Source organism: Pristiophorus japonicus, chromosome 4, assembly GCF_044704955.1.
Source record: "Pristiophorus japonicus isolate sPriJap1 chromosome 4, sPriJap1.hap1, whole genome shotgun sequence".
Lineage (NCBI taxonomy): Eukaryota > Metazoa > Chordata > Chondrichthyes > Pristiophoridae > Pristiophorus > Pristiophorus japonicus.
Window position 1 is genome coordinate 97,554,999 of NC_091980.1, and position 14,305 is coordinate 97,569,303.

The 14,305-nt window shown below is 41.9% G+C and overlaps 1 protein-coding gene across 1 annotated transcript; it reads right to left on the minus strand.

Annotated features, from left to right (window-relative positions):
• Positions 1-11,078: 11,078 nt before the first annotated feature.
• Positions 11,079-13,582, minus strand: dusp1 (dual specificity phosphatase 1). Its single transcript, XM_070878445.1, has 4 exons — positions 13,034-13,582; positions 12,563-12,711; positions 12,099-12,318; positions 11,079-11,800 (listed from the first exon to the last, which is right to left on the minus strand). Exons 1-4 carry the CDS (start codon positions 13,401-13,403, stop codon positions 11,436-11,438), a joined length of 1,104 nt encoding a protein of 367 aa, XP_070734546.1. The 5' UTR covers positions 13,404-13,582; the 3' UTR covers positions 11,079-11,435.
• Between the last annotated feature and the right edge of the window lie 723 nt (positions 13,583-14,305).

A 14,305-nucleotide genomic window follows, 5' to 3' on the forward strand; every position in this document is an offset into this window, starting at 1 on the left:
CCATGACACCCAGGTCTCGTTGCACCTTCCCTTTTCCTAATCTGTCACCATTCAGATAATAGTCTGTCTCTTTGTTTTTACCACCAAAGTGGATAACATCACATTTATCCACATTATACTTCATCTGCCATGCATTTGCCCACTCGCCTAACCTATCCAAGCCACTCTGCAGCCTAATAGCATCCTCCTCGCAGCTCACACTGCCACCCAACTTAGTGTCATCCGCAAATTTGGAGATACTGCATTTAATCCCCTCGTCTAAATCATTAATGTACAATGTAAACAGCTGGGGCCCCAGCACAGAACCTTGCGGCACCCCACTAGTCACTGCCTGCCATTCTGAAAAGTACCCGTTTACTCCTACTCTTTGCTTCCTGTCTGACAACCAGTTCTCAATCCACGTCAGCACACTACCCCCAATCCCATGTGCTTTAACTTTGCACATTAATCTCTTGTGTGGGACCTTGTCGAAAGCCTTCTGAAAGTCCAAATATACCACATCAACTGGTTCTCCTTTGTCCACTTTACTGGAAACATCCTCAAAAAATTCCAGAAGATTTGTCAAGCATGATTTCCCTTTCACAAATCCATGCTGACTTGGACCTATCATGTCACCATTTTCCAGATGCACTGCTATGACATCCTTAATAATTGATTCCATCATTTTACCCACTACTGAGGTCAGGCTGACCGGTCTATAATTCCCTGTTTTCTCTCTCCCTCCTTTTTTAAAAAGTGGGGTTACATTGGCTACCCTCCACTCCATAGGAACTGATCCAGCGTCAATGGAATGTTGGAAAATGACTGTCAATGCATCCGCTATTTCCAAGGCCACCTCCTTAAGTACTCTGGGATGCAGTCCATCAGGCCCTGGGGATTTATCGGCCTTCAATCCCATTAATTTCCCCAACACAATTTCCCGACTAATAAAGATTTCCCTCAGTTCCCCCTCCTTACTAGACCCTCTGACCCCTTTTATATCCGGAAGGTTGTTGCCATTTTAAGTGTATCTAAGGGTTAAGTCATGGCAGGAGAGCTCGGTCACGTGATATGCTCCTCCTGTACCATATGGGAACTCAGGGACACTTCCGGTGTCCCTGACGACTACGTGTGCAGAAAGTGTATCCGCCTCCAGCTCCTGACGGTCCGCGTTGCGGAATTGGAGCTGAGAGTGGATTTACTCTGGAACATCCACGATGCTGAGAATGACGTGAGTGGCACGTGTAGCGAGTTGGTCTTACCGCAGGTGAAGGGTCCACAGCCAGCTAGGGAATGGAAGACCAGCAGGAAGAGCAGTGCAAGGAAGGTAGTGCAGGGGTCCCCTGCGGTCATCCACCTGCAAAACAGATACACCGTTTTGAGTACTGTTGAGGGGGATGACTCATCAGGGGAGGGCAGCAGCAGCCAAGTTCACGGCACCATGGCTGGCTGTGCTGCATAGGAGGACAGGAAAAAGAGTGGGAGAGCGATAGTAATAGGGGAGTCAATGGTAAGGGGAATAGATAGGCATTTCTGCGGCCGCAACCGAGACTCCAGGATGGTATGTTGCCTCCCTGGTGCAAGGGTCAAGGATGTCTCGGAACAGGTGCAGGACATTCTGAAAAGGGAGGGTGAACAGCCAGTTGTTGTGGTGCACATTGGTACCAACAACATAGGTTAAAAAAAGGGATGAGGCCCTACGAGACGAATTTAAGGAGCTAGGAGCTAAATTAAAATGTAGGACCTCAAAAGTAGTAATCTCAGGATTGCTACCAGTGCCACGAGCTAGTCAGAGTAGGAATCGCAGGATAGCTCAGATGAATACGTGGCTTGAGCAGTGGTGCAGAAGGGAGGGATTCAAATTCCTGGGGCATTGGAACCAGTTCTGGGGGAGGTGGGACAGTACAAACCGGATGGACTGCACCTGAGCAGGACCGAAACCAATGTCCTAGGGGGAGTGTTTGCTAGTGCTGTTGGGAAGGAGTTAAACTAATATGGCAGGGGGATGGGAACCAATGCAGGGAGACAGAGGGAAACAAAATGGAGACAAAAGCAAAAGACAGAAAGGAGATGAGTAAGAGTGGAGGGCAGAGAAACCCAAGGCAAAAAACAAAAGGGTCACTGTACAGCAAAATTCTAAAGGGTCAAAGTGTAATACAAAGGTAAGCATGAAAGCTCGGTGCCTCAATGCAAGGAGTATTCGAAACCCAGGAGAGGGCTCTGAGCTAGTTAGAGTGGGTGAGAGCTCAGATGAACAGGACCTCAAGAAAGAATGCAAAAGGCAGGAGGCAACAGAGCAGAGTAGCACTGGGGTAAGTGTAAACCACAAGGTGATAGGAAGGGACAATATGTATGAATATAAAGTAGCTACAGGAGGGGTCAAAACTGAAAATCATGGTTTAAAAACTAGTATTAAAACACTCTACCTAAACGCACGCTGCATTCGAAATAAAGTAAATGAGTTGACGGCACAAATCATTACAAATGGGTATGATTTGGTGGCCATTACAGAAACGTGGTTGCTGGGTGGCCAAGACTGGGAATTAAACATACAGGGGTATCTGACAATTCGGAAAGATAGACAAGAAGGGAAAGGAGGTGGGGTAGCTCTGTTAATAAACGATGATATCAGGGCAGTTGTGAGAGACGATATTGGCTCTAATGAACAAAATATTGAATCATTGTGGGCGGAGATTAGAGATAGTAAGGGGAAAAAGTCACTGGTGGGCGTAGTTTATAGGCCCCCAAATAATAACTTCATGGTGGGGCGGGCAATAATCAAGGGAATAATGGAGGTATGTGAAAAAGGAACGGCAGTAATCATGGGGGATTTTAACCTACATATCGATTGGTTAAATCAAATCGCACAGGGTAGCCTTGAGGAGGAATTCATAGAATGCATACGGGATTGTTTCTTAGAACAGTATGTTACAGAACCTACAAGGGAGCAAGCTATCTTAGATCTGGTCCTGTGTAATGAGACAGGAATAATAAGCGATCTGCTAGTAAAAGATCCTCTTGGAATGAGTGATCACAGTATGGTTGAATTTGTAATACAGATTGAGGGTGAGGAAGTAGTGTCTCAAACGAGCATACTATGCTTAAACAAAGGGGACTACAGTGGGATGAGGGCAGAGTTGGCTAAAGTAGACTGGAAACACAGACTAAACGGTGGCACAATTGAGGAACCGTGGAGGACTTTTAAGGAGGTCTTTCATAGTGCTCAACAAAAATATATTCCAGTGAAAAAGAAGGGCGGTAAGAGAAGGGATAACCAGCCGTGGATAACCAAGGAAATAGTGGAGAGTATCAAATTAAAAACCAATACCTATAAGGTGGCCAAGGTTAGTGGGAAACTAGAAGATTGGGAAAATTTTAAATGACAGCAAAGAATGACTAAGAAAGCAATAAAGAAAGGAAAGATAGATTACGAAAGTAAACTTGCGCAAAACATAAAAACAGATAGTAAAAACTTTTACCGATATATAAAACGGAAAAGAGTGACTAAAGTAAATGTTGGTCCCTTAGAAGATGAGAAGGAGGATTTAATAATGGGAAATGTGGAAATGGCTGAGACCTTAAACAATTATTTTGCTTCGGTCTTCACAGTGGAAGACACAAAAACCATGCCAAAAATTGCTGGTCACGGGAATGTGGGAAGGGACGACCTTGAGATAATCACTATCACTAGAGGGGTAGTGCTGGATAGGCTAATGGGACTCAAGGTAGGCAAGTCCCCTGGTCTGGATGAAATGCATCCCAGGGTATTAAAAAAGAGATGGCGGAAGTTATAGCAGATGCATTCGTTATAATCTACCAAAATTCTCTGGACTCTGGGGAGGTACCAGCGGATTGGAAAGCAGCTAATGTAATGCCTCTGTTTAAAAAAGGGGGCAGACAAAAGGCAGGTAACTATCGGCCGGTTAGTTTAACATCTGTAGTGGGGAAAATGCTTGAAGCTATCAATAAGGAAGAAATAGCGGGACATGTAGATAGGAATAGTGCAATCAAGCAGACGCAACATGGATTCATGAAGGGGAAATCATGTTTGACTAATTTACTGGAATTCTTTGAGGATATAATGAGCATGGTGGATAGAGGTGCACCAATGGATGTGGTCTATTTAGATTTCCAAAAGGCATTCGATAAGGTGCCACACAAAAGGTTACTACAGAAGATAAAGGTACGCGGAGTCAGAGGAAATATATTAGCATGGATAGAGAATTGGCTGGCTAACAGAAAGCAGACAGTCGGGATAAATGGGTCCTTTTCGGGTTGGAAATCGGTGGTTAGTGGTGTGCCACAGGGATCGATGCTGGGACCACAACTGTTTACAATATACATAGATGACCTGGAAGAGGGGACAGAGTGTAGTGTAACAAAATTTGCAGATGACACAAAGATTAGTGGGAAAGTGGGTTGTGTAGAGGACACAGAGAGGCTGCAAAGAGATTTAGAGAGGTTAAGCGAATGGGCTAAGGTTTGTCAGATGGAATACAATGTCGGAAAATGTGAGGTCATCCATCTTGTGAAAAAAAACAGTAAAAGGGAATATTATTTGAATGGGGAGAAATTACAACATGCTGCGGTGCAGAGGGACCTGGGGGTCTTTGTGCATGAATCCCAAAAAGTTAGTTTGCAGGTGCAGCAGGTAATCAGGAAGGCGAATGGAATGTTGGCCTTCATTGCGAGAGGGATGGAGTACAAAAGCAGGGAGGTCCTGCTGCAACTGTATAGGGTATTAGTGAGGCCACACCTGGAGTAGTGCGTGCAGTTTTGGTCACCTTACTTAAGGAAGGATATACTAGCTTTGGAGAGGGTACAGAGACGATTCACTAGGCTGATTCCGGAGATGAGGGGGTTACCTTATGATGATAGATTGAGCAGACTGGGTCTTTACTCGTTGGAGTTCAGAAGGATGAGGGCTGATCTTCGAGAAACATTTAAAATAATGAAAGGGATAGACAAGATAGAGGCAGAGAGGTTGTTTCCACTGGTCGGGGAGACTAGAACTAGGGGTCACAACCTCAAAATACGGGGGAGCCAATTTAAATCCGAGTTGAGAAGGAATTTCTTCTCCCAGAGGGTTGTGAATCTGTGGAATTCGCTGCCCAAGGAAGCAGTTGAGGCTAGCTCATTGAATGTATTCAAATCACAGATAGATAGATTTTTAACCAATAAGGGAATTAAGGGTTACGGGGAGTGGGCGGGTAAGTGGAGCTGAGTCCACGGCCAGATCAGCCATGATCTTGTTGAATGGCGGAGCAGGCTCGAGGGGCTAGATGGCCTACTCCTGTTCCTAATTCTTATGTTCTTATGTAATGACTTGGATGAAGGGACCAAGTGTAATGTAGCCAAGTTTGCTGATGATACAAAGATGGGTGGGAAATCAAATTGTGAAGCGGACACAAAAAATCTGCAAAGGGATATAGACAGGCTAAGTGAGTGGGCAAAAATTTGGCAGATGGAGTATAATATGGGAAAATGTGAGGTTATCCACTTTGGCAGAAAAAAAGAAAAGCAAATTATATTTTAAATGGAGAAAAATTGCAAAGTGCTTCAGTACAGAGGGACCTGGGGGTCCTTGTACATGAAAGACAAAAAGATAGTATACAGGTACAGCAAGTGATCAGGAAGGCAAATGGAATGTTGGCCTTTATTGCAAGGGGGATAGAGTATAAAAGCAGTGAAGTCCTGCAGGGTATTGGTGAGGCCACACCTGGAGTACTGCGTACAGTTTTGGTCTCTGTATTTATGGAAGGATATACTTGCATTGGAGACTGTTCAGAGAAGGTTCACTAGGTTGATTCTGGAAATGAGGGAGTTGACTTATGAAGATAGGTTGAGTAAGTTGGGCCTATACACATTGGATTTCAGAAAAATTAGAGGTTATCTTGTCAAAACATATAAGATAATGAGGAGGCTCGACAAGGTGGATCCAGAGAGGATATTTCCACTCATAGGGGAAACTAAAATGAGAGGACATAGTCTCAGAATAAGGGGCCGCCCATTTAAAACTAAGATGAGGAGGAATTTATTCTCTCAGAGGGTTGTGAAGCTATGGAATTTTCTGCCCAAGAGAGATGTGGAGGCTGGGTCATTGAATATATTTAAGGCGGAGATAGATAGATTTTTGAGCGATAAGGGAATAAACGGTTGTGGGGAATGGGCAGGGAAGTGGAGCTGAGTCCATGATCAGATCAGCTATGATCTTATTGAATGGCAGAGCTGGCTCGAGTGGTCAAATGGCCTACTCCTGCTCCTATTTCTTGTGTTCTTAAATCGTTGAAGGTGGCAGGGCAGGTTGAGGAAGCATACGGGATCCTGGGCTTCATAAATAGAGGCATAGAGCAAAAAAGCAAGAAAGTTATGATGAACCTTTATAAAACACTGGTTCGGCCTGATCTGGATGGAGTATTGTGTCCAATTCTGGGCACCACACTTTAGGAAGGATGTGAAGGCCTTAGAGAGGGTGTAGAAAATAATGATTCCAGGGATGAGGAACGTCAGTTCCATGGATAGACTAGAGGTATTCAAAATCATGAGGGGTGGAGACAGAGTAGATAGAGACTGTTCCCATTGGCAGAAGGGTCGAGAACCAAAGGACACAGAGTTAAGGTGATTGATAAAAGAAACAAAAGCGACATGAGGAAAACTTTTTTAGCAGCAGCGAGTGGTTAGCGTCTGGAATGCACTGCCTGAAAGGGTGATGGAGGCAGACTCAATCATGGCTTTTAAAAGGGAGTTGGATAAGTACCTAAAGGAAAAAAATTGCAGCGCTACGAGAAAAGGCAGGAGAGTGGGACTAGCTGAAGTGCTCTTGCAGAGAGCCTGCACGGGCTCGGTGGTCCAAATGACCTCTTCCTGTGCTGTAACTATGCTATGATTCGGTAAAGTCTCCGAGAATACAGATATTCTGGCTCCTATATAATATAACTTTGTTTTTATGTATGTATTTGGAAGTTCACGGAATCATCTGCCTCGTGTGTCAGATGAATGCCTTTGTTTCTTTATACTTTTTTCATGGGTGACATAGACATTTTAATATGATACTTGAAGTGTGACTGACAGGACATGTATGCCAGACCTTTTTATAATAATGGAAATAGATATGCATATGTTTGTACACTGTGATAGCCACATTGCACACAACTCGCGTGTGTGTATCGTAGTGGGATTTCATTTCAATTTCTGGGCCTGAATCCCAACCCAAGCCTACATCAATTGATTTGTCTTGTAGTATTCCACCTTTACTTTTGAGTGTAGGTTTTGATTGTAAACATAATTGAATGGAAGATTTTGAAGGCTCGGCGGGAGAGAGGTGCAGCTGGAAGGAAATCTTTGGAACCCGTTACAATCGTTTCCATGACAGCGGCGTACCGATAAAATAACGTAATTGTTCATCGTTCATCCGGCACTGCTCAGTTTTCTAAGAAATTATTTATCTGTAATCACGGATGTCCTGATTGGCCCTACAACTTCATGCAATACTGGCATTCTTAATACTGTCGTTTCTAACAGATCGTAACACTATAGCACATCGTCCCTTTGTTCCCAGTATTGACACTCATTTAAACCTGCAGTTACTTAGTTGTCGAAAATAAAGCGATCTTAACAGATATCTGGCCCATTGTTCCGAAATATAACCACAGCTGTCAATGTGAGATACATTAAAAAATATAGTGTTGACCTAGATTTTATTTGAAAATGATTTTTTAACAGCTAGATTAACTATGGAAGTGTAATAGTTTGTGTTCGCACAGGATTAATATTAATTCTAACAGGATTACACTGTATATTAATTATTAACTGTTGTTTGAGCGGTTGAGCATTGTCTCAAAGGTAAGTTACAGTGCTTTCAGGAGAAAAGTAAAGAAACAAATGGCAGTTCCAGCATTTTGTTTTAAAATGGTGCAAAGCCGAAATAGTAACGTTATCTGCCATACAAATGTTGGCGGAAGTAATGCTTCTCTATCTTCAGAAATGATGTGCACAGAGTAAAATATCCAGATACCAAGAACAGGATGTGAAATCCCATCAGTTGCAAAGCTATTTCAGCCTGTAAAATGAAATGCTTCACTTGCAATTCAATCCATAAATGTTTCTAATTATAGAAGTACAGTACATCCGGCGTGACCTCCGGCGGGACATCGCGAATAGAAACGTGCGGGGCACATCCTGAGGAATGAGCGGAACGCCGCCGCTCTCGGGACTCGCTGTTCTCAAAGCTTCAACGTCAGTGCGCTCGCATCCTGCGAACGCGTCTCAGGCGCTCACTTGGACTTGTAATGGAAAGTAACTGAGTGACAGCGCCATTGGCCATACGCGTGCTCCCGCCTACCGGCGGTGATTTTCCATAATAGAACAATATAAACGGCAAGGGCGCCCAATAAAAATAGGACTTGGCTGGCGGCTGGAGGTAGCTAGCTCCTAAGGTGACCCTTAAGAGAATCATCGAGGATCAGTTCTCCCACCAGTCATCTGAAAAGTGAAACGGCACTATGCAGCTGATCAACAGCTCCTAACAGAGCCGGTTCCTGTGTCTTTCTTTAAACAACATAAGCAGTTTTAACCTGTTCTGTGCACATTTGCAGCGTCCTGTCGGCGATTTGACTCAATGTTGCCGAAATTGACATTTAATTAAAATGAAATTGCACTTGATTCCATTATTGCTTCACATGAATATCATGACGGAATTGAATTTTAGCCGCTGATCTAATCGGAGATGTTATTAGAGGGTGCTAACCCAGCGATTTCCAGCATTCTCAGTTTTTATTTCAGATTGCAGCATTCGCAGTATTTTGCTTTTGTGTTTTTAGAGGATGCTGTGTATTTATTTCTTCGCGTTTTATTACTTTTCTACGGATGTTTGATTATAAACCTGTTTTCTCGGACTCTATTCATAATGTTAAAACACATATCCTCGGCAAAGTTAGTCATCAATTAGATCACCGTCCTTACACAAGTGAACATTTAACAGATGGGTGTCGATTCCCTTCGCGCAGTCGTGGATTTAACTATTGTATAATAATTAATTACAGTAGTTTATTATTTCAATAAACCAGGGTTAATTGGAGAGAGTTTTGACTCTGGGGGCATACAAACGGAGGAGGGGTAATGCAGAGAAAAAAAAGAGAAAATAATCCTCATAACTAAGGGATTTAAGATGGGTCTCCTTTGAACGATTTATATATATATAATAACATTTATATAGAGTTCACTTCAAAGGAATGTGAGAGGTGCTTTTTGCACAGTGCTCCCCGGAGGACATGTTCGTATAAAGTCGGATTTTGGTTGCAGACTTGGAGACCATTCACATAAACACTGCCTGATCAGAGTCCGGGCTGGTGGCCAACAAGAAGCCGTGACGTGCGGCTTCCTGGTGTGACTAAGGAAACTCCCTGTGGTTTCCATGGAGACGCAACCAGTCGTACACTTCTGAGGAACAACTCCTCCATGTTACTTAGCAACGCTATTGAACTCAGATTAAACTAACGTCAAAACAAATAACTTGGCTAATCTTTACTTTTGACCCAAGTATCCCGTGATTTTGAAACATTTAGGATAGGTTCTTGTTTGAGATTTCGTCTCGGTTTGTTTACTTGGGTTTAATTTTGAAACTGTAGAGCCTATCTATCTCTCTCTCTCTCTCTTACACACACAGGAGTTTCATATATTCCCAAAGTATTTCAGCTGAGTGTAGCACAAACTAATAATACGAGAACCGTCTGCCACTTTATAGTTTATTTTGCCGTCGGTTTATTTTTGCTGAACATTATAGCAATAGAGATGCCTTCAATAATTTCATAATTTGTTGACCAAATTTAAACATTTTAATCAAAATATAATTTTAAAACTAATATGGTGATTCTCGGCGGGGTTATGTTATTTTATAAGTACAGCTGTTTGAGATCCAAATTAAGGAATAATTGTTGTTAGAATACAAAAAAGTAAAATATTCTATCTCAGGATGTGGGTTTCACTGTCAAGGCTGGCAATTATTGTCCATCACTGTCCTGAGATAATTGTGGTACAACTGAAAGACTTTGAAGGGTATTTAAATGTTCACTTCCAGGATTGGAGTCAAATATAGGCCAGACCGGTAAGGATGCAGGTTTTCTCCATTAATCGACCAATCGGAGAGCTTCGTGATCACTTTTACCGATACGGACTTTTTTTCGACTTAAAACGGAGTTCAAATTCTCAAACTGCCATGGTGGGATTTGAACTAATTTTCTGGTTTATTAATCTAGGCTTCCGAAATACTGCAAAAGTAACCATTGCACTATCGTACCCCACTCAAAGGGTAATGATTTTTCATTTCCCCAGAATGTATTCAGGAGCAGTAGCTAGGAGTTATTTTCTCCTCCAATCAGTCACAAATTCAGCCTCAGTAACTGCTGGTAAAACAGTGCATTGGGCTAAATATATATTCCGAATAAATTGGCGCTATAAATATAACTACATTTTAATAGTGTCAGTTTGAAAAGGAACGGAGTACAGTTGGGATTTCAGTTATTGGCAGTGATATTAAGACTGCATTACTATCAAAAATATATGTTTGCTGCTCTGTGTTTAAAGAAAAAAAGTACAATTAGCTCCATTAAACATAGCTTCATGTTTGATGTACCAGGCCATGATTTCTAACTAATTCCTATAACAGGATTTATTAAGATGCTAGACCAACTGGCTGAATTACGTAGAGAGGAGAGGGATTAAAAAGATCCTCCACGTTTTAAATAATCCCAATGAAACTATAGATGGTACCGAAATTAAACGCCCTTGTCTTGTTCCACACTTGGACAAGGGCAGCACACTCAGCGGCAAGCTGTTCCCGATGGAATTTATCACATGCGACTCTAATGTATATTCATTTTGGGATAAGTTCCAGCGGAAATAGTGCACTATTTATCATCCTCACTTCCAATATATTTTCTGGGGTGGTAGTTAGCAAAGGCAAGAGCACCGAGGAAATAATACATGCTGTAAAGAATATAATGTTGGAACAGTCTAAAACATTCCAGTGGTTGAGGACTCTGTCGGTTGTATACTGATCAGTTAGGTATCCATACAACACACCATGACGCACAACACTGAAATTACGTAAAAAAATGTTTTATTGGATTCGTACAAAATAACTGAACAAACAAAATCATAAATAAATTGTATAAATTATCAAACTGGCAATCAGTACAAACTGTCACTTAGAGTTCGGTCAAATATTTTTTTTTTAAAAAAAGGTATAAAAAGTGCTAAAACGCCTATTGTATCCGCCCCAGACAGTCTTCAGAATGTGACAGTGCAAAGGTCTGGTTGAGGTATTGCAGTTGTTCAAAACATCAAACTTCTGGTTTGGAAACCATCATAGATGGATTTCAGTATATTGAAAAAATGTGAACATGATATTTCAGCTTATTGTACTTGGTTTAGTTCTAAAAATCAGCCACCCCAGCTGATCAGCACGTCGGTGAGGTGGTGATGGGACTCTGGAGATAGCTCAGGGAATTCGCTGTGGAACGGACAGGCATGGAGACAGGAAAGTTAAAGACAAAGCGAGTTGAAGTACCAGAGGGGTTATTGGAGGGACTTGCAGCCTCTGTCGAACACGAAGGGGTCAGTACTTGAGACTCAAACTGCAAGAGTTGCCCCATAAAGCTGAAATTGGGGGAAATGACGCTCCTGCGCTGTTTAACGAACTCAAAAGCTTCGTCCAGCTTCACCCGGTTCGCCCTCATGAGATAAGCCAGGCAGATGGTGGCAGATCGAGAGATCCCGGCTTGGCAATGTACAAACACCCTGCCACCAGTATTCTTCACAGAGTCTGAAAGAAACAGACCGGATTTAGTTCCAGAGACTGGATATAAAACAAGATCAAAGACTAGATATATTCTTTAAACACCATCAAGTTTAGCGTAGGTATAACCATTAATGAGCATGACCAGAATGTCAAAGATTTCAGGAAGAATGGCCAATGAAGCTTAGTGAAAACTAAAATTGTAATTAAGATATATCTATCCATATTATATATTTTAAGTTACAACATTCTTATGGCACGAGACACATATTGCACAACTTTATTTGCTAAACTAAAATGTTATGAAAGCAAGAGCCCAATTTACCTATAAATTCAATGGCCTCGACGAACCAGGAGCTGATGTCCGCTTTGTGACTGTCCTCCACAGGAATGCATTTATATTGATAATGTCCCTCAAAGTGATTCGGGCAGTTGGCGGAGACATTGATCAAGGCCGTGATCCCCAGGGCGTCCAGCATGTCCTTCCTTGACGCATGATAGGCACTTCCAAGATAGAGGAAAGGGAGGATTTCTACAGGTCCACCCTATGGAGAAGAGAAAACATCACCCGTCAGTTTCCAAATAAAACTATGACATTTCTATTTATTTGTTCCAATTCCCATTAATAGACTACTTTTCGCGTTAATGCGAAATAGATATAGAACACAAATCATCGTTTTATCACGCAATATAAAATGACCTATTTTAATCAGCAAGTCTTGGGCAATAAACTGTTGCTCAACATTGAGGTTTATCAATTATTATTTCTCCTCCCAGTTGTTAACTAACCTGATCATATAGGGGAGTATCACAGGAACTGCAGCCCGGCTCTGCACTGTTGGGGCGGCTGCTGGCGCTCAGAGGTAGAGATAATCCTGAAGGTGGTGAAGGTTTAGTGCAAAACTCAGGATATTCAGAGGAAAACGCATCATAGCCACCTAAAATTAACAGAATGCAAATCTGGTTAATTCACTGTAATCTTAGACATCAGGTTTCAAACTTACTGCAGTCTAGAATGCACGGGTACAAGGTTCAAAAATATAACACCGTCGTATAAGTTGAAGTTCGTTTAATGATGTGAATAAATATATTTTGAAACGGAACTAAGATAACCAGATGTTCTGGTTTATTATAAACTACAAGGGCTATATGGGTCGAGCAATATATTCGGTGTTTAAAATTTCGTTCCAAGTAACGAACGGTACGGGGTATATCTATTGTGTATCAATATTGCAAGTTTTTGAAATTCAATTTGCTTACCTCGGAGAAAAACAATCCTTGCCCCATAGGATTCTCTGCATAACGTATTGACTGCCAGGAGTACCGTGCTGTCCTTTTTGAGCATATCAAACTCATAGGTCCTTTCATCAAATAAAACTACTAAAGAATAAAGACCGGAAACTAAACTAGTGCGAGACTCTTCGTTAGGTACAATATGTTCGATCCCCATTGTCCCTTTAGCCCTTCGTTTAACTATGGTGCTAAAACGGACATTGAGTGAATTCACAATATGCGAAGCGTTAAAGGCGAAGAAGGATCGACAGTCTAGCAGCAAACATTTAGAAGAATCCTCCCTCAGAAGCTGGCCAAGAGTTTCATTGTTCACACTTGAGATTTCCATCATGACCATAATTGCTGATTTACACCGTTGATCCACAAGAAGCAGGCTCCGTTTCTTCTGATTTAAAAACCTTGCTCCCCGAGCTTCCCTTTGTGCCTTGGTTCCTCTAATGTTTATTTTGTCCCCCAAAAGAGTTGTGCCTTAGTTCCACGCTAGCTTTACCCTTGCTCTAGCCCTTGCTGCTCCGTCTGCCTTTTTATGGAGGACTTTGTGAATGGAATTGACGCGATACCCATCACGTGACACCATTGTGTGACGCACTCGACGCCTGTTGGAAATGACACGCCTTGTCCTTGACGTGTGCCAGAGAGGCACGTCACGCTGTGTTACCATTTAATTGGAAACAAACAGTGCAATATTACCTCCAAATACTAAAACCAAGTGACCCAGAACTCGCAGCGCCTTCACTTTAACTAGTAAAGAACTCCTGACTCAGGGAACCACTGAAGGTTTCGGACTCTGTAATAGTTAGGAATATGTTATTTACGAAGTTGTGCACATTTAAACCTAATTATTCAATATAACGTCGTCAAACCTATGTAATGATTAAACTGTAGTCACCTGATTTATGTAGTCACTTGGCGACATAAACCTACTTGATTGTCAATTTATTCGTTTACTCATTTGCTGGTTTAATTTAGATCCACAACCTTAACCTTTAATCTCGGGTGAAATTGAAAATAAGAGCCAGCCATATATTCTATAGTATCTTATCGTCAACGTAATGTTATTGCAATGCAAATAACAAATGAGGTAATGCAATAGTCAGCATATTATTGTGAAGTTACCTGCCAACTTTCCCGGTTTACCAGTGAAATCATTCTGACGGCACATGTTCAAAGAACTTCAACTTTTAAAGAAAAACTCCGAAGTAAACCACTGCAAGGCATTTTCAATTTCTGTAAAACTAA